The sequence below is a fragment of the Acomys russatus genome, chromosome 1, assembly GCF_903995435.1.
Source record: "Acomys russatus chromosome 1, mAcoRus1.1, whole genome shotgun sequence".
Classification (NCBI taxonomy): Eukaryota; Metazoa; Chordata; class Mammalia; order Rodentia; family Muridae; genus Acomys; species Acomys russatus.
The window spans coordinates 87386982-87414182 of record NC_067137.1 but is presented as its reverse complement, the minus strand read 5'-3'; the positions used below and the strand labels follow the sequence as shown (position 1 = coordinate 87414182).

The 27201-nt window shown below is 39.4% G+C and overlaps 1 protein-coding gene across 1 annotated transcript in view; it reads right to left on the bottom strand.

Moving 5' to 3' along the window:
* Fut8 (fucosyltransferase 8) overlaps positions 1-27201 on the bottom strand; it is a 129901-nt gene that overhangs the window by 5660 nt on the left and 97040 nt on the right. Inside the window, exons 6-8 of the mRNA XM_051147960.1 lie at positions 17157-17403; positions 15550-15726; positions 8937-9087 (exon numbers count right to left, since the gene is read on the bottom strand). Coding sequence (XP_051003917.1) covers positions 8937-9087; positions 15550-15726; positions 17157-17403 — 575 coding nt within the window. The remainder of the gene's footprint in view (positions 1-8936; positions 9088-15549; positions 15727-17156; positions 17404-27201) is intronic.

Here is a 27201-nt window from a genome sequence, read left to right as displayed (position 1 = left end):
TTACTGAGCAAAATGCTGCTCATTAAACAAAGTAAACTTCAACAGCATTAAGGTCTTCTTTTATTTTTAAGATTCACTAAGTTTATTTTCAAAATCACACAAGATTTCTTACAAAAGACCAGTACATTTGATGTGTTTGGGTGTTTGCCTGCATGTAGATTTGTGCACCGTGTGTGTCTTTGGTGCTGTGGAGGCCAGAAGAAGGCATGGGATCCTTTGGAATTGAAGTTACAGATGTTTGTGAGCCACTATGTGGGTGCTGGGAATAAAACTTGGGTCCTCTGGAAGAACAGCAAGTGCTCTTAACTGTTCAGCCATCTCTCCAGCCACAGTGTTAAGGTCTTTATGCATCTGCAATTGCCTTAGTAAATCAGATTCCAGAGTAGTAACATCTTGGTTCTACAACCTGGTAGACATGAATTTTAGAAAATCCTTTTGATATTTCATTTATCTACCAACGAACTGCCAACTACTCTCATTTTATCAATTATTATTTATTTGCTTTAGTAAGGTGGTTTTAGCAAATAAGAATGTAAATGAATCAAGTAGATGCTTTGTGCATGGTGTTTTTCACTAAGAAACAATAGGGTGACTGTTTAGTAGAACTGTCTAGAATATGACTGACAGCTTTGTTAACTCAGTTGATAATCTTGACTCTTACATAACAACTAACTATTGAGTACTGTTCTTTTCTATTTGAAAAGTTTAGGACAAACTTGGCTTCCTGAAACAGTTCTGAAGAAAGTGTATAGAAACGTAAGTTAAAAAAAAAAAAAAAAAAAAAAAGGCAGTGAGGAGGATCCAAGATGGCGGCGAGCAGTGTGGACCGCGTTTGGAGGCTCCAGTGAACAATTCAGGGAATTGCACAGATTTCTGAGCCAGGAACACCGAGGTCCGAACATCACGGCAGCGGGAGTGCTCCACGGTTCGGAGGGACCAGGGTGCGGAGGACCTGCGTGCCCCTGCACACGGGAGGAGCGTGGTTTTTCTCTGATCGGAGCGGCAGCGGCAGAGGCGGCAGCACCAGCGGCACCAGCAGCAGCGGCTGAGGTTTGCAGCTCATAGCCTTCCGGTGGAGGCGATTGGTGTGGTGGCTGGTGGGAATTGCTGCGGGAGAGGGGACTCGGGGCAGGATTTGGGTCGCGTGGAGCCTTTGGACCCAGATTGGACTCGGCGGACAGTTCGGCCCCAGAGTCCCGGGTATTGGCCCGGCCCAGCAAACAATTCTGCCTGAGGCACTAACTCAGCGTGGCCATAGCTCCCCTGCTGTGGCGCAGGCGTAGTTGAGCACGCTGCTCCACACTAGGCACTACCTCAGCTCAGCGGCAGCTCCCCTGCGGTGACACAGTCTGGGCGGAGCACTTGGTTTCACCACAGGCGCTAACTCAGAGCAGCCGCAGTTCTCCTGCTGTGGCGCAGGCTTGGTGACGTGCTCGGTTCCATCCTAGGCACCACCTCAGCTCAGCGGCAGCTCCCCTGCGGGGACACAGTCTGGGCGGAGCACTTGTCCCACCACTGGCGCTAACTCAGAGCAGCCGCAGTTCTCCTGCTGTGGCGCAGGCTTGGTGACGTGCTCGGTTCCATCCTAGGCACCACCTCAGCTCAGCGGCAGCTCCCCTGCGGGGACACAGTCCGGGCGGAGCACTTGTTCCAACACTGGCGCTAACTCAGAGCAGCCACAGTTCTCCTGCTGTGGCGCAGGCTTGGTGACGTGCTCGGTTCCATCCTAGGCACCACCTCAGCTCAGCGGCAGCTCCCCTGCGGGGACACAGTCTGGGCGGAGCACTTGTCCCACCACTGGCGCTAACTCAGAGCAGCCGCAGTTCTCCTGCTGTGGCGCAGGCTTGGTGACGTGCGCGGTTCCATCCTAGGCACCACCTCAGCTCAGCGGCAGCTCCCCTGCGGTGACACAGTCCGGGTGGAGCACTTGTTCCACTACTGGCGCTAACTCAGAGCAGCCGCAGTTCTCCTGCTGTGGCACAGGCTGGACAGAGCTCTCGGTTCCACCAGCTCTAAGACTCTGGTTGGACACAGTGTACAGTTTGAATCCAGAATTCCTGGCTGAGATTGGTGGTCAGTTCGGGCCCTGAGTCAATAACTGACCACAGCACGCACTTTGGGCCAAAAGGCCCTAGTGGAGCTTGGTGCGTAGTCCCAGCCCAAAAATTCTGGCTGGGCCCTGTGTGCATTTTGGGCCCAAAATCCCTAGCTGAGCTTGGCAGACGGTTCTGGCCCTGAGAATCTAGCTGAGTTCTGCCCGTGGTTCGGTCCCAGTGCTCCTGGCTGGACTTGGCAGGGAACACAGAAGGCTGTGGATACCTTGGCCTGACCCAACACTCATTCAGAGACCCAGAACAATTGCAGGATCCACAGCAGAGAGGGACTGAGGATCACTGGCTGTGAGAGACCAGAACAACAGGGCTAACCTCCTAACATCCACACCAGTGAAGCTTTGAGCTCGCAGCCTAGGGAAATCGTAAGAAAACAAGTGAATCTATCATCAGACACCCTCCATTCAACTCTGGAAGCTACCCAACAAAAACAAAGACGGCAAGATGTCTAAAGGACAACGAAAAAGCATACGCAAAAAACCCCAAAACAACATGGCGTCTCCAGTTTCCAGCTATCCCAAAGAAAACCACCCAGAGAACTCAAATACAACGGAAATACAAGAAAATGACCTCAAATCCTTAGTAATGAGGATGATAATGGAGGAAACAAATAAAATTCGTAATCAAATGCAGGAAGACGCAGACAAACAGGTGAGAGACATAAAAGAAGCACATAGAGTGGAACTGGAAAAATTGCAGGAAAATGCAAACAACCAGATGAAAGAAATAGCTAAAACGGTTCAAGCTCTGAAGACCTATAAAGAGGCAATGGAAGAAACTCAGGAATATACAAAAAATCAGATGAAAGAAATCAAAAAATCAGTTCAAGATCTGAAAATGAAAATGGATTCAATGATAAACACACAGACAGAAGAAAAACGAGAACGTGAGACCTCAGAGAAGAAGGCGAGCAACACAGAGGTGAGCTTTTCTAACAGAATCCAAGAGATGGAAGAACGAATCTCAGGGCTAGAAGATACAATCACAGATATTGAATCAACCATTAAAGAAAATGCCAAATCTGGAAAACTCCTGACACAAAACATCCAAGAAATTAAGGACACCATGAAAAGAAGAAATTTGCGGATAATAGGCATTGAAGAAAGAGAAGACATCAGACTCCAGGGCCCAGAAACTATTCTCAACAAAATCATAGAAGAAAATTTCCCCAATCTAAAGAAAGAGATGCCTATAAACATACAAGAGGCCTACAGAACACCAAATAGAATTGACCAGAAAAGAAAAACTGCCCGCCACATAATAATCAAAACACAAAACATGCAGAACAAAGAAAAAATATTAAAAGCTGCAAGGGAAAAGGGCCAAATAACATTTAATGGTAAACCTATCAGAATTACACCTGACTTCTCAGCAGAGACCATAAAAGCCAGAAGGTCCTGGACAGAGATCCTGCAAACCCTAAGAGAACACAGATGCCAGGCCAGACTACTTTACCCAGCAAAATTATCAATAACCATTGATGGAGAAAACAAAATATTCCATGACAAAAACAAATTCAAACAGTACCTATCCACAAACCCAGCTTTACAGAAGGTACTAGAAGGAAAACTCCATCCCAAAGGGTCAAGCTACAACCAAAACTACCCAGGAAATAGATAACTATCCCATGGCAAAAACACAACTACACAAACGCTCGACTGGAAACAACATCAAAATTAAGACTCTTAACAGTCACTGGTCATTAATATCTCTCAACATCAATGGCCTCAATTCTCCAATAAAAAGACACAGACTAACCGAATGGGTACATAAACAAGACCCAACATTCTTCTGCATCCAAGAAACACATCTCACCCATAATGAAAGGCATTACCTCAGGGTAAAAGGTTGGAAAAAAATATTCCAAGCAAATGGTCACAAGAAGCAAGCAGGTGTAGCCATTTTAGTATCGAACAAAATAGACTTTCAACCAAAATTAATCAAAAGGGATGAGGAAGGACACTTCATACTTATCAAAGGTAAAGTCAACCAAGATGACATCACAATTCTGAACATCTATGCTCCCAATACAAGGGCACCCACATACGTAAAAGATCTCCTAAAAAAGCTTAAACCACACATCGATCCCCACACAATAATAGTGGGAGACTTCAACACCCCACTCTCACTGAAGGATAAGTCATTGAAACAGAAACTAAGCCGAGAAATAACATCATTAACCAATGCCATGGGTCAAATGGATCTAACAGATATCTATAGAACCTTTCACCCAAACAAGAAAGAATACACCTTCTTCTCTGCACCCCATGGAACCTTCTCCAAAATTGATCACATCGTAGGTCACAAAGCAAGCCTCAACAGATACAAGAGGATTGAAATAATACCTTGTATCCTATCAGATCACCATGCTCTTAGGCTGCAATTCAACAACAACAGAAATAACAAAAAGCCTACACGTTTGTGGAAACTAAACAACTCTCTGCTAAATGACACCTGGGTCAGGGAAGAAATAAAGAAAGAAATCAAGGAGTTTCTGAAATTCAATGAAAATGAAGAAACAACATACCCAAATTTGTGGGATACATTGAAAGCAGTGCTAAGAGGAAAATTCATAGCACTAAGTGCCTTTAAAAAGAAATTGGAAACATCGCACATAAGCATCTTAACAACACAACTGGAAGCCCTAGAAAAAAAAGAAGCAGAAACACCCAAGAGGAGTAGACGCCTGGAAATTATCAAACTCAGGGCTGAAATTAACAAATTAGAAACTAAGAAAACAGTGCAAAGAATCAACAAAACCAAAAGCTGGTTCTTTGAGAAAATCAACAAGATAGACAGACCATTAGCCAAACTAACTAAAAGGCAGAGAGACAGTATTGAAATCAACAAAATCAGAAATGAAAAGGGAGACATAACAACAGACACTGAAGAAATTCAAAGAATCATAAGATCCTACTTTGAAGGCATATACGCCACAAAATTTGAAAATCTAAGGGAAATGGACGATTTTCTTGATCAAGTTCACTTGCCAAAGTTGAGTGAAGAACAGATAAACAAGTTAAATAGTCCCATTTCCCCGACAGAAATAGAAGCAATCATCGATGGTCTCCCAACCAAAAAAAGCCCAGGGCCAGATGGTTTCAGTGCAGAATTCTACCAGACCTTTAAGGGCGAGCTAATACCGATACTCTTCAAGCTACTCCAAAAGATAGAAATGGATGGAAAATTACCAAATTCATTCTATGAGGCCATAGTCTCATTGATACCTAAACCTCACAAAGACTCAACAAAGAAAGAGAATTTCAGACCAATTTCTCTTATGAACATAGATGCAAAAATACTAAATAAAATACTTGCAAAACGAATACAGGAGCACATCAAAGATATCATTCATCATGACCAAGTAGGCTTCATTCCAGGCATGCAGGGATGGTTTAATATACGGAAATCCATCAATGTAATCCATCATATAAACAAACTGAAAATAAAAAACCACATGATTATCTCCTTGGATGCAGAGAAAGCATTTGATAAAATTCAACACCCATTCATGTTTAAAGTTTTAGAGAGATCGGGGATACAAGGCACTTTCCTCAACATAATAAAGGCTATATACAGCAAGCCAATAGCCAAAATCAAAGTAAATGGTGAGATACTCAAGGAAATTCCTCTCAAATCGGGAACAAGGCAAGGCGGCCCACTCTCTCCATATCTCTTCAATATAGTACTCGAAGTTCTAGCCAGAGCAATAAGACAACAAAAGGAGATCAAGGGGATCCAAATGGGAAAGGAGGAAGTCAAATTATCCCTCTTTGCAGATGATATGATAGTGTACATAAGTGACCCTCAAAACTCCACCAGAGAACTCCTAAAGCTGATAAACACCTTCAGCAAATTGGCTGGATACAAAATTAACTCAAAAAAGTCTGTAGCCTTCCTATACACAAATGACAAGCTTGCAGAGGAAGAAATTAGGAAAACCACACCCTTCACATTAGCCACAAGCAATATAAAATATCTAGGAGTTACCCTAACTAAGCAAGTGAAGGACTTGTATGAAAAAAATTTCAAAACTCTGAAGAAAGAGATTGAAGATGACCTGAGAAGATGGCGTGATCTTCCTTGCTCATGGATCGGGAGAATTAACATAGTAAAAATGGCCATCCTACCAAAAGCAATCTATAGATTCAATGCAATCCCTATCAAAATAACTACACAATTTTTTAAAGACATTGAAAGTTCAATTCTGAACTTCATATGGAAAAACAAAAAACCCAGAATAGCTAAAACAATCTTGTACAATAAAAGATGCTCCGGAGGAATCTCCATACCTGATCTCAAACTGTACTATAAAGCAATAGTACTTAAAACAGCATGGTACTGGCACAGCAACAGGCTGGTTGATCAGTGGAATCGAATCGAAGACCCAGATATGAATCCACACACATATGGTCACTTGATTTTTGACAAAGAAGCCAAATCCATTCAATGGAAAAAGGATAGCATCTTCAACAAATGGTGCTGGTCTAACTGGAGGTCTATGTGTAAAAAAATGAAACTGGACCCATATTTGTCACCTTGCACAAAACTCAAATCCAAGTGGATTAAAGACCTCAACATAAAACCAGAGACACTAACTCACTTAGAAGAAAAAGTGGGAAAGAGCCTGGAACATATTGGCACAGGAGACAACTTCCTGAACAGAACACCAACGGCCCAGGCCTTAATGTCAACCATTAATAAATGGGACCTCATGAGGCTGAGAAGCTTCTGTAAGGCAGGAGACACTGTCAAGAGAACAAAGCGACAGCCTACAGACTGGGAAAAAATCTTCACCAACCCTACATCTGACAAAGGTCTAATATCCAAAATATATAAAGAACTCAAGAAATTAAACACCACCAAACCGAATAACCCAATTGAGAAATGGGGCTTGGAACTAAACAGAGAATTCTCAACAGAGGAGTATCAAATGGCTGAGAAACACTTAAAGAAATGCTCAACCTCCTTAGTCATCAGGGAAATGCAAATCAAAACAACTCTGAGATTCCATCTTACACCCATCAGAATGGCTAAGATCAAAAATTCAAGCGACACCACATGCTGGCGAGGATGTGGGGAGAGAGGAACACTCCTTCATTGCTGGTGGGAATGCAAACTAGTACAGCCACTTTGGAAATCTATCTGGTGCTATCTCAGAAAAATGGGAATAGGGCTTCCTCAAGACCCAGCTATTCCACTCCTTGGAATATACCCAGAAGATGCTCCAGCACACAACAAGAAAATTTGCTCAACCATGTTCATAGCAGCCTTATTCATAATAGCCAGAACATGGAAACAGCCTAAGTGTCCCTCAGTAGAAGAGTGGATAAAGAAACTGTGGTACATATACACTATGGAATACTACTCAGCTATTAAAAACAAGGAATTCCCGAAATTTGTGGATAAATGGATTGAGCTAGAAATGATCATAATGAGTGAGTTAACCCAGAAGCAGAAAGAATCAAATGGTATATACTCACTTATATCTGCATACTAGCCCAAGGGGCATGTCCCACGAAAGCCTTCACTTACCAGGAAACTGGGACAGAGGGGAAGGCATCCTATTGGGACTCTAAATGAGAGACGCATGGGAGAACAGCAAAATAAAAGGATCCAGAGGGTCCTAGAAATCTACAAGTAGAACAATATGATAGGCAGATTTGGGCCCAGGGGTCCCGCTCAAACTAAGGCACCAGCCAAGGACAATACAGGAGGTAAACTTTAAACCCCTTCCCAGATCTAGCCAATGGTCAGAATATTCTCCACAGTTGAGTGGAGAGTGTGATACGACTTTCTCACATACTCTGGTGCCTCACATTTGACCATGTCCCCTGGAGGGGGAGACCTGGTGGCACTCAGAGGAAGGACAGCAAGTAGCCAAGAAGAGACTTGATACCCTATGAGAATATACAGGGGGAGGTAATCCCCCTCAGGAACAGTCATAGGGGAGGGGAATAATGGGAAAATGGGGGGGGGGGGAGGAATGGGAGGATACAAGGGATGGGATAAACATTGAGATGTAACAAGAATAAATTAATAAAAAAAAAAATAATAAAGACACAGTATAACAAAAAAAAAAAAAAAAAAAAAAAAAAAAAGGTAGGGAGTAGAGCTGCATTTCTGGCTTTTAAAATTGTTTTATTTGAAAGAGTGATTAATTCCCCAGATTTTTTTTTTAACTAATATATGGCCTTGAAACACCAAAAGCAGTGGTTGACTACATCTCCACTGAGGCCAGTTAGTGATGCCCTTTAAAGAACGTGGTTGTCCAAAGCATCTAATAGAAACAACAAGTTATTACATTTACTTTTACTTTCCGACTCTGCAAACAGCTAATATGTAACCAAACAGCTAATATGTAACCAGAGTCCAACCATTTCAACCCATCACTGAAGCTGCGGAACTTGAGCTCCCAGCCTTTAGCTTCACTTGCTTGCTTTATGGGAAAGACAGTAAAATGCAAGTCTTTTACAAGTCCTATTACATTTTTGTGAAGCAATAAAGTATATATTAAATTCAAATAATTCAACTAAAAATTTAAGTACTATGATATCACAATAACCCCTTGGAGTTTGATTTTTGCATATAACATGAGTTTGGTGTGTATGTGGACTTATGAGGTATCTAATGTTACTAAACATTCAGTGTACTCACATAGTTTTTCTATGAGCTTCTCTCCACTGTTTCACAAAAGGTATCACTTCTAAGTATAAAATAAATTATACTCAAGTCATGCCAACACTAAAAAAACGGATGACACACAAATAATTTTCCTTCTCAGTAGGACAGCGAGTACTGGTCATTAAACATGCTACCACTTACCTGGGATGAAAAAGTACACACTAGGAAGTCAGCCTGGGAGAGGAAGTGTATATCCAGGATCACACCCCGAAGTGAGTTTTCTGTGTATCGATTGTGTAGTCCAGCTGACCAAGAAATAGAGTTATCACTAATAAATTCATAATTAGAGTACCTGAAAGAACAAAGAGATTTGATGACTGAACTTTACAGCACTCTACACAAGAGACCACTTCTTTAATCAAAAGCTCCCTCTTTAACAGTGGGAACTTCATGGTATTTAATCCAGTAGTTGAAGCATCTCTCAAGTGAACAACAGTCAAGGAACTAATCCAGAATATCTGGCATATTAAATGCTATTGAAGTCAGGTGTGTGTGTGATCCCATAACGCAAAACATTCAGCTGGCTGAGACAGGATGACTGTGAGTGCATGGCCTGCCTGGGCTTCACAGTGGAACCATGTTTCAAAAAAGGTATCATGGGCATATTATCTTAAACACACACATCATTCTGACCTTTAGTACTTCACGACAGAGCATAAGACTGAAGGCTTCTTATTCTCTTTGTAATGAGCACCCTTTTAAGAGTTTATCTGAGTTTTCTTCATCTTTGAATGGAACTGTTTTAGAAATACTTCATGACAGACTTTCATTTAAAGTTTTAGTTTATAATTGTGACAGATCAGATTTGAGTAAAAGTATAAATGTCTTCATTAGTTTTACAAATTAGTAATGTAAATTAAAAATGAATAGTTAAAAACCTTTGTGACCACCATCCTTTTTGATGATCCACCTATTTATTCTTAGCCATAGCAGTAATAGAAAAGCCATTCTATTGGAATCATGAAAGCAAGCTCCTTGTGGACATATTTTATGTTGGTAGTTTTACCTAAGATATGCCCTTTAAAATATCAAAAACTGGTTGTCTTGAAAAGTCTACCGCCTGTTCAAATGATTTTTGCTCTGAGTTAGAAATCACTGTATTGGTGTGTGAGTCTTTACTGAGATTAAAAAAAAATTTGGGCACCTTACTGAGAAGAGAGTAACATACACACTTCTTTTCTATAATTTCATATGAATTAACATGTAGACGGAGTACTTACAAGTGTACCTCACATGTAGCAAATGTTCAACATATATTAGCTGTGATAAGCCTCTGTCCAGTTTTAGTCCTTACAGTCCTCTAAACCTCCACTCAGAACCATCTGATCAGTGAGGACCTGGAACTGACATTTCTAGCCTTGCTACCTGCATTGTCTGGCCGTGGTTCACCTTCATCTGTGGTATGTATTTACTCTCTGTTTAATGCGTATATTCCTACCCTGCTTCCATCACCCCTACCTGGAACCTACACTCTAGAAACCCATGCCTTCACCTGCACTCTCAATACCTGCCAGGGAATCAGAAGGGAATCAGGAGCACAATAAAAGCAACAATGAGTATTATCCCGAGACGGCAATGCTTCTTATTTACAAGTTCTGAAAACATGAGGCATCAGTTTATACTCTGGCTCCAAACAGTGCTCCCCAAGGTAGGCTCATGCCTTGGCTTTCCTCACATGACAGGACCTAGCATCCACACAGCGCTATGACCTGTCTAAGACTTCATAATCCCTGAACAGCTGCTTTACACATCTTATCACTCCATGGCCACTAAGTAGCTTCCTTCATGGCCTCTGATAAAATAGCAGTGAAGGCAGAGTCTCTGAGCTCCTGTGCCCTTCACACTGGCATGCACACTAGGCCTTATGATTGATTGATTTTAACATTTTTGCCTTTCTCAGCTCAACATTAGCAAGGTGAAAAAAATGTCACATTTGTTCTAAAAAGAAAACCTGAAATATTTATCAGTATGGTGTCCATGAAGCTACATACCCAGGAATACACAAACACAGTAAGTAACAAATGTATCTGTGCATGCGTTAGAGCAGAAGAGAACAGAGACCAGCAAAACTGTTTTGGGTTTTACTCTTGAATAAAGCTAATCTCATTGGCATGCTCTGGGAACTCAGTGAAACTAATAACAGAGTGATGAGTTTTACTAAGAACTGGTACCAGCGTTCAGGGCTCTCCTAACTAAATGGCCCCGCTACAGAACTAGACAACAGACATGGAGGAGCCTGATACCTTTCTCTATGTGTGAAAGACAGCTGCAAGGAGACTTGCAGTAGGAAAAAGCAAAAAGATAAAGCAAACAACAGGACAAGAGTGGAAGAGCCTAGGGTTTTACCTTCAGCTGTGTAAGCAGAGGGCTTCTTTTATATTCAAGTTTCAGAGATTGATAATGATAATATTTTTCTTTTAGCATCTTATAAAAACTTATCTTTATACCACCCACAAAAGACTAACTGGATTGCAGCAGTCGGTCTGCAGATGGAAGGAGGTGCTTGCCTTTGCGACTCACTGTCTGGCACATGACTCCTTCAGGACAATTCTGTATGTTGCAGTTATTTGTCATACATATACACTGTCTACCAGTTGGATATTCTCTGAGATAAGGAGCCATGTATCATTTTTTACTTGCCGTTGAATTCTAAGTGCCTGTGCCATAACATGTATCTTATAGTTAAAAAAAAAAAAAAGCAACCACTCATTGCTCATTCTTCATTTCACAGAACAGCTATGCTGTATAAATTGTCCGAACATTTTCTTCCCTCTATTAAGTTCAAAAACCTAACATTAGGAAAAGCTGATTTAGAATGTTTCATAAGAACAAACTAAATATGTAATTTTGGGTTTTTTTTTCTTTTAACAATGGTCTCACCCTATTATCCAGGTTTGCTTGAACTCACTTGGTTTGATCTTATGATCCCTTTGCCTCAGTGCCCCCAAATGCACCAACATCTTAACTATTTGGGAGCTTTATCTTCCAATTTCGTCCTTACCTTGAATCTTCACTACCTTAGAACACAATATTTAATGGACGGGTTTGGTAGTTCTTTTTAAATTCTCCACTGTATACTACTTAAGAGAGATCCTGATGGTACCCCAGCAATGGCTGCTACAGTTACTAGGAAGCCAGTGCTAAGACCTCATGAAAAACTCCATCTTGGTCTAAAGAAACCTGAAGTGTGATGCCAAGTGATGAAGGAGTGACTGCACACTTGCACATGGAGCTAGATGGGGAATGCTTATCTTGATGCCATTTTCAGATAAATTACCTAAAAATAGCTTTTATTCCTACTGTGTGAAATCTAAGGATCATTTAATTTACTTGTTCATCTAGCCCTTCTTAAAGCAGAATGTTCTAATAATAGTACCTTGGACATGATATGCCTATTGCAGGATAAATGAATGCTTTTGCTCCTTTATAGAGAACAGCAGAGGTTTTATAATTTGCTTAGGTAGCAAAGCCTATCACAAGAGGTCTAAAGAGAGCTAATTCAGAGTTGAAATGTTCAAGTAAAAGAATGAAAAGAGACGACAGTTAAGTTCCTGATTAATATATTAGAAATGACCTGGGAAATAAAAATGAAAAAAAATTTCCAGAGATAAAATATGCATAAGGTGTTGCCAGTAAATTTACAGTAGAACATGGAGAAAATTGCTTCCTATACCACTACAAGAAGGGGTTATAGGTACTAGTAAAAACAGGAAGTTCAGGTTTTACTATTCCCAGAGCAAAGGAGATATTGCCAACTGTACTATAATGGTGGCTCAGCATAAAATGTCATGTGTGGGACAGGATTAATGCTGTAAAATATTTATATCCTTTTATCTAAATAGTTCAAACCCTGAAAACCCAGCTTGAGGAAATAATGTAGGTATTTTAGACATACTTTGTGTTGGTAGGTGGTAGAGTAAAATACTGAAAATAACCTAACTACCCAGTATTAGGAAAACTGCTTGTTCAAGTCATCACAGCAGGTCCATGCAATGGGTATACACTCATTAACCACGGTGTTTACACATCACTATTGGGCATTAAAAGACTGAAATAAAGGTGTGGGGAAAGATGCTCTAAGAAAAAGGAGACCGAAGCAAAGCAGCAGCACCTACATTTCCATCAGCTAAGACTACAGGAGAAACAGTCCAACATAAAGTGGTGCTAATTCTCAGTAGGTTATGAGAACTGTAAAGCTGGTGTGTGCCTACAACATGAATTCAAGGCTAGTCTGGGCCGCACAGCAAATTATTGTCTCAACAAAACCAAACCAAATAGTTATTATTGTCAATTATAAATATTATATCAACAAAATAAAATACACATCAAAGATTAGAGGGAGAAATAGCCATGACACAATAATAGCAATAAACTTCATATCCCTCACTCAATGTTGGAAAGTTCTAGACAGAAAAATCAACTAATAAAAAGAAAAGGAATTGGAGGGCTAGAGCAATGACTCTGCTGTTAAAAGCATTTGCTGCTCTTCCATAGGAACTGAGTACAGTTCCTACATCCACATTGGGTAACTCACAACTGCCCATAACTCCAGCTACACGGACTCTAACACATTATTCTAGACTCGGTGGGAACCCACACATACATTGTACACACGCACACACACACACACACACACACACACACACACACACATCTTAACATAAAACAAAACAACAACAAACGTGGACTTGGACTGTGCTTCAGACTAGGTTGACTTAGCATATTTACAACGTCTTCTGTTTAAAAGCAACAGAACAAATGTTTGTCTCAAATGTGCACAAAACATTCTTCTGAAAAAAGCATATGTTAGGCATAAAACAAGTAAAAATAAGTTTTTTTCTCAGAATGGTATTAATAGAAACGTGTCAGGAGAAGCACTCTTGGAAAACTCAGATATGTATAAATACTTTCTTGCAACAATAGGTAAAAGAAGAAGTCAAAATATCTTGAAGCAAACATGGGAACACAACAGGGCAAAATGATGAGATGCAGTCAAACCAGTGCTGAGAGGGGAGTTCATAGCACTAAACCACACCAATAGTGAGGAAAGCTCTCAAAACACATAAGCTCGTGTTGTGGCTCAAGAAATGAGAATAAGAACAAACTCAGAAAAACTAAGAAAGAAGAAACAACTAAGACTAAGACATAAACAAAATAGAGGTTTTTAGAAAATGATTGAAAGGGGGAGGGAGGGAAAAAAAGAAAAAAAGGAAAAGAAAAAAAAAAAAAGAAAATGATTGAAAGATCACCCATGTTAAAATTTGAATTTTTGAGAAGATAAAAATCAACAAACGTTTTACACTTATGAAGAAACAAAAGGAAATACAAGCAAATTCAGAAAAGATAAGGAAACAAAACTGGCAAGTGAAACTTCTCAGTGAGTAAAGGAAGTTGGCACAGGCCTGAAGACCTGAGTTAGATCTCAGAAAGTGATACAACGGTGGAAGCTGTCCTCTGACCTTCACATGGAAGCTCTGTCATGGGTGTGTTCCAACACACACACCATGTACTACTAATGCTGCTGCTCCTGCTGCTAACCTGACACCATTAATAGTAACGCCATGGAAAAACAAAACAACCAACCATGAGACTACTATAAACAAATTGGGTAACCTAGAAGACATAGATTTTTGTAAAAGCATCAACTCATCAAGACTAAATAAGGAAAAACAGAGACTCTTAACAGACCAATACTAAGTAAAGATAGTGAATCAGTAATAAAAAGCCTACCATCAAAGTTCCACTGCTAAGTTAGTCCAAATATTTATAGAAGGAATATTAACCTTCCAAATCTTTTATTTGTTTTGAGACAGGAATTGTTACACAGCTCAGGATGGCCTGGAACACACTTAGTGTTTGAGTGCCATGCCTGGCAATTCTTCTAAACATTGTATCAGGTCAGCAATACCCTAACAGTAAAGCCACTAAAGTCATTACAAGAAAATTACACAGCAATATTCCCGGTGAACAGAGATACAACAACTTCTGTAAAATACGAGCAAATTAAAGTCAACAGCACATTTAAGAAGCATGATCAAATGAGATTTGTCCCAAGGACGCAAGGGTGGCCCACCACACAGCAGTCAGCAAACACGACCCATTACACTAACAGAGGGAAGAACAACAGTAAAACCCCACATGACTCTCTCAATGGATATAGACAAAGTATTTGACAAGATTCAACATTTGTTCATGTAAATCTCTCCAAAAGTAAGTTTAAGAAGAAATATATGTCAACATAATACAGGCCATATATGACAAGCCCACAAATAACATCATACTGAATAATGGAAGGTTGGCGATTTTTCCTCTAAGATAAAAAAAATAAGAAAATAGCAGGAGGGTTACACATTTCAGGCTAGCCTGGGCTACCACAGGTAGACACTCCCCTTGATCGGGAACGGCCCAGTCTTCAGAACTGTGAGACATAAACTTCTGTCATTTCAGCCCCAGCCTATAAAATTTTATTTAGGGCAATTCTAGCATGTGAAACAGATTTTGGTAGCAAGAAGTGTGATTATGTTTTTGATGATGACTGCTGGTAACGTTACACAAATCAGTAGTCTAATTCATTTTATATTTATTACAGTACATTAGATATAGCTAATAAGGTATGGCTTGATTAGATTAGTATTTGCATATATGTAGTCTTTGAATTTCGGAACCCATTAGTTAGCAACAACAAGAATTCCAAGTTCCCACAATTAAGGATTCTTTTCAACTAAAAAAGATAATCCACTACAGAGCCACTTACTTTGTCTTTGCCTCTTTTAACAAAGAAGGGTCATCAGTGGCCAGATATACTCTTTTTTTATCCACCTGCATTCTGCGTGCGAGAAGTTGAAAATGTTCTTCGACGTGTACCATGTACTCCTCGATGGGATGAAAGGCTGCTTCTGTCCCCACTTTGTCAGTGCGTCTGACATGGACTCTGGGGAGAGACAGAGAGTGTGCTAATAATGTACTGGCGCTCAATTAGCACCATGACTAGGGACATATTAAAACAATTTTTCATTTAGTCTCACCATTAGAAAACATAAAATCATTCCAAAACATTTCACAAATACTTCAATATAGTTCCATGTTGAATAGTACAGGGCAATATGGAAGGCAAGTAAAGGTTCTGAGAAATATCTTCTCACAGAAAAAGTAACTGGCATATCAAGAATATATGGGAGATTGGCAGCAAAATACTTACCAAATTTCCATAAAAAGAATGGATTTAAGTTTTAAAACATGTAATTTTTAAGGCTTTCTGATTTTGTTTTTGAGACAGGGTTTTTGTTGTTGTTTTATAACCTTGGCTGTACTGGACTCTCTTTGTAGACCAGGCTGGCCTTGAACTCAGAGATTTGCCTGTCTCTACCTTCTGAGTGCTGGAATTAAAGGTATGTGCCACCACGCCTGGCAAGTTTTAAAGTTTTTGAAACAGAAATCATAACAAGATTCACCACTTAAAGATGCTGCTTATAATGTTCTGATGCTTATTTATTAATTTTTTATTTCATTTTACCCTGTAGAGTTAAAGTCATCTAAGGAAACACAGATGAACTTTTTCTACAGTTAAGACAGGCAAGCCTTTTAAAGATACTGGCTTTTATGTTCATGAAGCCTTTTTGTGTTTCTTCTCTATCAAATGCAAAAAGAAACAGATCTCATTTGTTGTACTGAAGAAAAAACCCACAGTGTTATAAAATGAGGGACAGAGGCTTATACTGTCCTACAATGGCTAAGTCACTGACTTCCCAGCATTCTCCCTGCATCTTAGTGCTGCCAAAGGCCAGGGCTATGTCTTGAATCTGGAGTGAGCATTGGAGTACACTGAGGTAACTGGGTCATCTTCCTGTTATTGTTTCCTTTGCATCCCAGACTACAGTCCAGATGTCGACTGATCACAGGAATATCTATTCTGTCATCCATTCTTCCCAATCACTGTTTATCTCAGGAAATTGGACGTGTTTCTTTTGCTCTGTACAAATGAAGTGGGGCAGGGAGAATTCACCACACTGAATTTCAATGAAGTTTCAGGGAATGAACACTATTTAATATTCTGATTTCACTATGTAGTTCTCTTAGCGCTAACATTTAGAATAGGAGTCAGTAATTACATATAAAATTAAGAGGCAAAGATGTGGAGTAGGAAATAAGAAAATAAAACAAAGGAGTTTCATAAAAATAATGAGAGGGAGAGACAAAAGAAAAGCTGCATTTGAGACAGCAGAAAAGCACACTGAGCCATTTGCCCTGCTGCCCTAAGAGCCAAAGGGAGAACACTAAAGCACCTTTGTTCTTTGGTGGAATGGTACACATATACAACTACTGCTATATGTTATTGTTTGAGAGGGGAAAATAGATTCTTACCCAATAACTGGATGTTTGAAGCCAAGCTTCTTGGTGGCTTCTTCTATTTCCTTTTCTAGCCAAGGCTGTGGACGGATCAAATATTTGACAAACTGGGACACCCACCACACTGCAGGGTCACCATGGACTCTTACAAGTCGATCTGCAAGGTCTTCTGGAACAGCGAGGGGTAAGTAAGGAGGACGAGGATGGAGACTGTCTACAATGGGGAGCTCGACCACTTGAACATTTTTGTCATTCAGTTCACCTAGCGGAACATCAAAACACACCATCACTATGTCACATGTCTCACACATCTACCATGCACCAGAACTCACGTGGAAAGTCTTACCTTAAGAGCAACTCAAAGGAAGTATTATGATTGTGACTTTACAAAGGAAGTCAAGAAATCTGCCTACAGTACCAGAGAAAAAGTGACAGAGATGAACGTGCCTTTCAACTCCATGGCCTTTTCGAAAATTCCTACTGTGCAGTCACATTATCACTTATATTTCAAGTTGGGATGGTGCCCAGCATCCAAAGTATGTAACGGCCATATGGTTGATACACACGCACACACACACAATCAGCTACCATGTTCGTGTTTTTTCTGTTTGTTTGTTTTGTTACTACTGTTTTGGAATTATACAGCAAGTATGCTCAAACTTCTAGCTTGTTATTATAGCAAATGGCCCTTACATTTTTTTCTTTTTTTGTAACGGACATTGGAAATAACAAAGGATTAAAATTATAAATCAAGCCATCTGTATCTTTTGTAGAAAACAGCAGACAACTAAAAACATTTTTCTTGGCTAAGTTAGACTTACTATATATTCAATTATGATAACAGAAACTTGCTCCTTATTTATCTCAATAGTGGAGTTCAGAGATTAGCTAATCACTTTTATAGATGATGACTGCTTTCAGAATTCCTTTTGAATTCATCATTGCTATTTCTGTCTGACTAAATTTATAATGTAGTGAATTAAAAACACACAATCAACAGTACCTCCAGATTTTACACATTAAAGATTACCCAGGAATTGCGGGCATGGTGGCACACACCTGTAATCCCAGCACTTGGGAGACAGAGGCAGGTGAATCTCTGTGAGTTCAAGGCCAGCCTAATCTACAAAATGAGTCCAGGACACCCAAGGCTACACAGAGAAACCCTGTGATGGTGATGATGAAGAAGGAGGAGGAAGGAGGAAGAGGAAAAAGATGAAGAAGGAAGAAGAAAGAAGGAAGAAGAAGAAAGAAGAAGAAAGAGGAGGAGGAGGAGGAGGAAGAAGAAGAAGAAAATGTACTGAGTTACAATTTTCATAACATAAAATACTAGTATAAGTATACAAAATAATTCCAGTTATGATGATATTGTCATAATTATAAGACAATTAAGGAAACAATATACTTGTAAAAAACAAGCCTACAATACATTGAAAGTGTATTCACCGGTATGAAGCATAATTTGTTTCTGTATGTGCGTGTGCATATGTGTGTATGTATTTAAATAAATGAAAATGTTTTAAAATAAATTACCAAGAACACAGCTAATAAAGCTAATTGCATAGGTATTTTAAAATCAGTTTATTGTAGCTAAGATTTAAAATCTTGTTGATATTTTATTTCTCTGTTATGTAAAAATCATTTCAAGATTTCAAGTCCCTAAAATCTGACATCTATAGTATGAAAGAATGAATAGTAATAAAAAATTTAACATTGGCATTGCAGTTTATCTAAATACCAGCTAATAAAGAACTAGGCACCTTTTTCATAGGAGAAACTACAATTAGAAGTGTGAGGTGGGAAATGAGATGCATTTTAAATTAAACTGTATCAGTCTCTCTTAAGGTAATTATACAAAATGATCAGAGGTAAGACACAAATAAAAGAGAAAACAAAGAATGAAGGAGGAAGGGAAAGTTTTTATTTTAATTATAGCACTTAGGAAGTTGGGACAGGGGTATCCTGAGATCACAGCCAGCATAAGCTACATGTCTTTAAAAGGCATCAGCTCTGGGCTTAGTGGAAGAAGAAAGGAAGGAAGAAAACAGAACATAAAGCAGCAGCACCTAGTTTCATACTTTGCTATAAACTTATATACCTACACAAGAGCAGAGTTAGTAGGGCTGTCCCCTGTGTTACTTCTTCCTAACAAGGTTATTCTAAATGTTCGGCCCAGTGGCTCAAATTTCACTAGTAAGAATGTATTATTCTCAGATAGCATAGAATCTTCAATTTCTTTATTACTAGTAATACTGACAATCTTCAGGATGCAATGAAAACTGTATCTAATCTTTCAGCTAGAGAAGCATTGTCGCATTAATTCTTATTGTCATTAATTCATTAACTTGTTCTAATATTTGTGGAACTATATTCAAATGCGTGAAGAACACTATAAACCAAACACTGTAGTAGTCGCAAAATAAAATGCCACCGCCGACATAAACTACACGATTTCCAGTGCAAAACTTCACTTAGATTGGGCTATTTACAGTGTAAGAAAAATAAAACATCACCACTAGCAAGTGTGCTTTCAAAAAGACTGTCTTGCAAAATATCAAAAATCATATTTCTATTTACAACCAGCAATAACTAAAACTTTAATATCTTCAGTAATCACACACACACACACACACACACACACACACACACACACACACACACACACTTTAAAATACTAAATGAATGTTATTGTTACAAGATGTTAGCCATCATGATGGGTCCACTGAAAATTCAAGCCATGCCACTGAATTTCATGTAGGAGCTGTTGCTGACTGGCAGCTCTGAGCCCCAGCTGGGCAAGTTTCTCTTAGAGGGTGATTATTAGGAAGGGTTTATTAATTTATGAATTAGGTTTTCAAGCATGAGAATTGCTCCCCACTTGCATCTCTCTGCATTGTATGCAATCTACCTAAGTATAGACTGCATCAAGTGTGTGATTAGATACAAGGGGCTCAAGCATGCATAGATGTGAGTATTTTGTTCTCCTGCAGCCCATGGATACCAAAGGGACTGCGTGTTATTACCAACTGTGGTCACTTAGCAATACATCACTGAAGATTTTTTTTTTCTTTCAGTGTAAATGAAACTTTGTCTTCTTTCATCAATAGGTGCCTTCCTTCTTCTCTCAGCTCCTAGACATTTCCTTCTGTTGTCTCCATGAGATCAGTTGGGTTTTGCTTTTTTTTTTGTAGATATTATATATACCTGAAACCATACAGTATCTTTCTATTTCTGGATTATTTCAGTATAAGAATTAATAAATTCAATAAAATTATACAAATTAGTAACACTTTTATATTACCAACAAACTATCTGAAAAGAAATTAAAGAGTAAATATGATGAAACATCTAAATATTGAAAATGAAAAAACAATAATGAAAAAACTGAAGACACAAATAAATGGAAATATGGCCCATTACTACGACTAGAAAAATTCATGTTAAATATTCATAGTATCTAAAGTAATTTGCAGCAATGTATTCCATATCTCAATTCTAAAATCATTTTTCAAAGAAATAAAAAACCCACACAATTTGTATGCAACTATACAAACACTCTAAACAGCCAAAGCAATTTTAAAAAGAAGGGGCAGGAGCTGGAGGCATTGCACTTGGATATCATTGTATATTACAAAGCTTTTTGTGATCAAAGCAGAATGGTGCTAGCATAAAAACAGACACAGGGACCAATGAAATCCAAGGGCTTAGAAACAGTTGATCTTAGTCAATGTACCAATTACATATACAAGTATCTCTTCAGTAAATGGTATTCAGAAAAATAGATATCAATATGCAGAAAAATGAAAACAGATTCATATACCATATACACAAATGGACTAAAAATATAAGAAGATACATATAAGATAAAAAAACCCAATAATGCCATTATAAAACAAAACAAACAAACAAAATAGGAAAAGTTCCACAACATTGGCTCAGGCAATGACTTTATGAATGAGACTCCCAAACCACAGGCAACAAAAGCAAAAACACAAAAATAGGACGGTATCAAACCAAAATGCTTCTGCATAGCAAAGCAAACAACTCAGTGAAGAGAAATATGTATATTAAGAAAAATGTTTGCAAACTATCTTACATCTGTTCAGGGGACAATCTCCAAACTACAGAGAATTCAAACACTGAAAAGTATGAAAACAGTCTGATTTTTTTTTAAATAGGCAAAGGATATAAGTAGACATTTCTCAAAAGAAGTATAAATGGGTAAGTATAAAGAAAAATGTTCAACATCTCTAATCAACAATAAAAGTCCAAATCACATTAGGATGGTCATCAGCAAAAACTAGAGGATAACTGATATACATTGTCAAAGTTGTGACGAAAAGAAACATTTGTGCCCAGTGGGACTTAAATAAGTGACCATTTTGAATCAACATTTAAAACAGAAATTATCTGAGTACAGATCAATATATTGAAACTTTACTACTTTGAAGAAAGTATACAGAATCAACCTTAGAGCAAAAAGACGTTCTGTATGAATAAATTTACTCATTTATAAAATCAGCACCAACTAGTTTGTGCTTTATACAACAGACTGCTCAGTTCAACCCGAATCGACAATGATCATTGCTCCATGCTACTGGTGAGTTCCTGAGTACAATGGTCCTGTCATGTCCAAAAGACTGTTTCTGTCTGGTCCTCGCTTGTACAACCTTTTTTCTGTATAAGCTTATTTAGTAAACTTACAAAATAGGTTTCCACATGGCTTTTTCAAACACCCTTAATGTTAATTCCCCACCAACCCTCAGGAGGGGAGTCTTTCTTAAGTCATGACTCATAAAACCGAATCTTCAAAAGACTCATGAAAACCATGGGATATATATTTTGCTTGAGGGGAAGAGATTATCAGCATCTTTTCAGTGATTAGAATAGCTGTCTGCTTTCTAGATTTAAGCCTCTAAAAGAAGTTCACTACCTCTATAGGCAAACAGGAAGAGTGAAGTTTTCATATTCTCTTTCTATTACCAGCAGTGGCAGATCCCATCTGATGCTGCTGGCTGTAATTCCTGAGTTCTCCCTGAAGGAGCTCCACTCAGGTCTTGACAAGATCTTGACTTATATAGCAGGAAAAGATGTCAAGATAAGGCAGTGTAAAGCAAAAGTACACTCTTCTAAGTGTGGGAGGAGGGGAGAGAGAGATGGGGGGTGTGCAGAGAGAGAGGGGGAGACAGAGACAGAGGGGGGGACAGAGACAGAGAGGGGGAGACAGAGACAGAGAGAGGGGGAGACAGAGACAGAGAGAGAGAGGGGGAGACAGGGACAGAGAGGGGGGCAGACAGAGACAGAGAGAGGGGGCGACAGAGACAGAGAGAGAGGGGGAGACAGAGACAGAGAGAGGGGGGAGACAGAGACAGAGAGGGGGGAGACAGAGACAGAGAGGGGGGAGACAGAGACAGAGAGAGGGGGAGACAGAGACAGAGAGAGGGGGAGACAGAGACAGAGAGAGGGGGGAGACAGAGACAGAGAGAGGGGGGAGACAGAGACAGAGAGAGGGGGGAGACAGAGACAGAGAGAGGGGGAGACAGAGACAGAGAGGGGGGGAGACAGAGACAGAGAGAGGGGGAGACAGAGACAGAGAGAGGGGGAGACAGAGACAGAGCTTTATTTTCTGATCTTAAAGAATTCCCTTTGCAATAAAACTGTAAGGAGACATATTGTTCGGCCTAAAGATGAGAAAACGTGTTCATACAATACAGTTTGGCCTGGGACAAGCCTGGCTTATTTGCTCTTTTAACACTCTTATGTCTTATAAAAATGACACTCTTCTCGGTGACTCTCCCAACCCACTCAGTTGTGTAAAAGTTCCTGATTCTTTACCAGTGAGAAACATACCAGAGATCCTGGTGGTAAGGGACATCTTTTCCTTTTCACGCCACATTAATATTCCCTCGGTTTCTGTTCTGATTCATTTGTAGGAGTTAGTTTGAATGGTATAGCTGCTAGATGCCATCATAGACTTACTTGATTGAGGCAAATGTCAATTTACAAGGTACCTTGACTGACACACAGTGATCAAGAGTAGGGACTTTGCAATCACAAACATTGATGTTTAATCCTTTATCACTTGACAGCTGTGTGACCTCAAATGACACACAGTTAACTTCATTCCAGTTTGTTTTTCTGGAAAATGATATTAGTAATATTATCCTACTCATCTGTAATTGGGACAGTAAAGTTGTTGTTGTTGTTGTTGTTGTTGTTATTACTATTATTTATCAAGCTGTTTTAAGAATGAAATGAGATGCCACACATAGCAAACTAAACACTAGGGGCTGGAGAGATGTCTCAGTAAGTAAAAAGTGCTTGCTGTGGAAATAAGAGGACCTAAGTGTGGATCACTAGCACCTAGGTAAAGCTGTGCGTAACACATGCCTGTAGTACTGGGGAGGCAAAAACTAAGACTCTCTGAAGCATACTGACCAGCGTTAGCTCCAGGTTCAATGACAGACTGCCTTGAAGGAAAGAAGGAACGGAGAAAGGAAGGGAAGAAGGAAGGAAAAGAAGCAAAAAGAAAGGAGAAGAAAAGATGAGGCGCCATCAAGGAAGACATCTGATTTCTACCTTTAGTTGGTACATGCAGGTGTATACACACGGACACGCATCCCTCCCCCAAGCATATACAAGAAAGCTAAACACAATACCAAATGCAGAGTCATTCTTAAAACATTATTCATCTTGGAGTCAATTCTGCTGAAGAATTCTCAAGAAGCAACTGCCATTTGGTCCAGAACAGATGACCTGCCAAGATAAATCCTCTGAAAAATACATGGCAGTGCTCTCATTTCAGTGACTGCTTTATACCCAAAGCATGTCTTATTCATACTGTTTACCACAGGCAATGAAACAGTATGCAGCTTTTATCTTTTCCAAATATTTCAACAAATGATCAAGCTAAAGAGTAGGGACTTTTGGCTATTTAAATATTAGGAAATTTGATGTTACTACCCAACTTGACCAAGATTCTGTTCTGTTCAGAAACAGTTCATTGTCTAAGCCTCTGACACGCTCCATTCACATTTCAGTACGGGTTTTTATTTTTTAACTTATGTTTACACAGACTATCTAAGTTTCTGGGATTTAAATTTTCTTCAAGAGCGTATGTCCCTATACAACAGATTGAATCAAATTCTTACTAAACTGAGACTTGACAAAGAAGCCAGGAATAAAAGGACATCAAGTCTGAACACTAACTATAATGAGACTTCTAACTGTATGAGGAACCCTTTAAATTTTTTTGATTGACTTGAATACAAATATGACCATTTACAAAAATAAATACAACTCAAAAAGTATAGAATCTATTTTTTGGCATTGTAACAATGACAACATAAATATTAATATCCTTGTTAAATGACGGAGATCCATTCTCGTTTAAAATACAGAAGATAAGCTATTAGCAAGTCAACACCTAGACTACTTTTTTGTTTTCCAACCACTTCAGCTGATAAAGATTGCTTTTTGAACAAGAACAACAAATAAGGCACTGTCACCTGCCATGTGAATTCTAGCTCTGCTCTATTTAGGCAACAACCCAAAAGACTATTATCAGTGCCAGTATGAAGGCTTCAACCAGTTCAGAGAAAAGTTGTAAATTCAATCACATGGGACACAGGACAGTGTTGGTGACATTCTAAAGGCAGCATATCACGCTCTGGGAATGACTGAGCTGCATTCTGATGAGACACTTGATGCTTTTACTAGCAGGAGAAACACCTTGTAAAGGCAACTGGACTCCAGACGCCGGTGTTATTGTGGACTAGAGAGGAAGAAAGCAGCTGACAGAAAGCATGTTCTATCTTAGGGGTTCAGAATTAGGTGGACAGGACAATGTCAAAAAGACTGAGGAGATGTCTGACCATGACACTAAATAGAAGGTTCCCTGTGGTCATTCTGAATTTCTGAAGTAATTTTGCTAATTCTATAGATACCTAGAAAGATACAGACTATATCTCTACATATCATTGCCCAGAGGTTGCCAGTCTCTGGATTACTTATAAAATGGATACTGTCAGGTTGATGAGATGACTCAGTAGGTAAAGGCATTTGCCACCAAGCCTGATGATTTGAGTTTTATTTCTAGGACTCATATGGTAAAAGGGAGAACTGACTTCTGCAAGTTGTCCTCTTACCCATACCCACATTATGGCACATGCATGATGATGGTGTGTGGTGTATACACTGACAAATAAATGACAAAGTAAATAAATAAATGAACACAATACAAACTTTTAAAGGATGCTGCTAAGAGTCTCTCATGGCTTGTAAGTTCATAGACAAAAATTTAGGGAAGGTTTTGGTCGGTTGTTCTTTTTTTTTTTTTAATTATTATTAAGTCAGTACTTTCTCCTAGTTTTATCCTTTCAGATCCCAAAGGCTCTCAATGGCAGAACAAGAAAATAGAGGAACGGGCACCTAGAGAGACAAGGGTGCTTTTTCATTAAATGTACCAGAGCCAAATTCCAACTTTCCTTTCCTTACACAAAGTCCTATTTGTCATATCTTCATGTAGTGAGTAGCCACAGGAAGGGAGCCAAAGGCAACTTACTTAGTCTTTGAAAAATCATTGGAAAGGTGACTAGAGTAAGCAGGTATGCCATCAGAATCTAAGCGTGGCACTGTTATTTAGAAAGCTGAAGTTCCTTTTGCCTTGTGGAAATTCAACACAAAATATATAAATGACTTAAAAACATCGTAACTCATCTCACTGCTAGTCCTCCAAGTGTGTTAATTATGGAAGTAGTGAGATGTGTCATGATGGATTTAAGTCATTTATATATTTTGTGCTGAATTTCAGTCCTAATGATAAGGTAAAGGCTAATCCTAATACCCTAACATTCAAGAGTCATAACTAGAGTGGCTGGGGATAACCACTGGTAAATGCTTGTCTTGCAAGCATAAAGATCTGAGTTTAATCTTATAATCCCAGTGCTAGGGAGAGAGGGACAGCAGGTTCTTGGGGTTTGTTGGCCTGCCAGCCCGATCTATTAAGTGAGTACCTGTCTAGTAACAGACCTATTCCCCCTACCACTGCCCAAGTGGATGACATCTGAGGAATATCTGGGGTTGGCTGTGTTCTAACTTCCGCATGCCCACACATGTAGGCACACACAGTTTTAACTAGAAATTCAAAGTACACTATAAGAGAGAAAAATAAAAATATATGTTGAGGAAGAAAATACCAACAAATCTAGGCAAGAATTCTGTGGCACAGACCAGAGGATAACTTAACAGCACTGTCATCCAGTCTGTTCAAAGTGCTGATAAAATAGTGCATCTTAGCCTACTAAAACAAAGACTAGAGCAGAAAGCACCCTAGAAGTATAACCACTCCAGCATGCAGAGAACTGATAACTGCAGTCATCACCATCACCTTAGACTCTTGAAACATCTGCTTTCCCTGCTCAGCTGCCTCAGGTTCCACAGTGAGAACAAGTTGAGATGTTGGGCATGGCCTGATGTGCCAATCACAGCTGCTCCTGCCACTGCTGTTATTGACATGGTATAAAACACCATACTCTTCCTGAGTTAAGTAACATCGCTAGACAGAGAGCTAACGTGTTACAATCAGTACAGTGCCACAGGGGACAAGTCCTGTAAAGATGAGCACCTTTTCTGTTTAGCGGGGGAAGCACGGAGAATATCCACACAGCTATAAAAGGAGCTATCAAGCAAAGTGCACAAACCTTACCTGACAGAGATTAGAAAGCACACCTTTAATCCCAGCACTTGGGAGGCAGAGGCAGGTGGATCTCTGTGAGTTTGAAGCCAGCCTGGTCTACAAAGGGAGTCCAGGACAGCCAAGGCTACACAGAGAAACCCTGGCTTGGAAACCACTAAAAGAAAGAAAGAAGGAAAGAAAGAAAGAAAGAAAAAAAGAAAGAAAGAAAGAAAGAGGAAGAAAAAGGAAGAAGGAAGAAGACACATGTAGCAAACATGACAAGCAGGACATGTCTGGTTCTTTGAGAAGTAGTTCCAGTTTGTCACTGCTTTGAAATTTATAAGATAATTGCAATGTTATAACTTGATAATTATATCAATGATA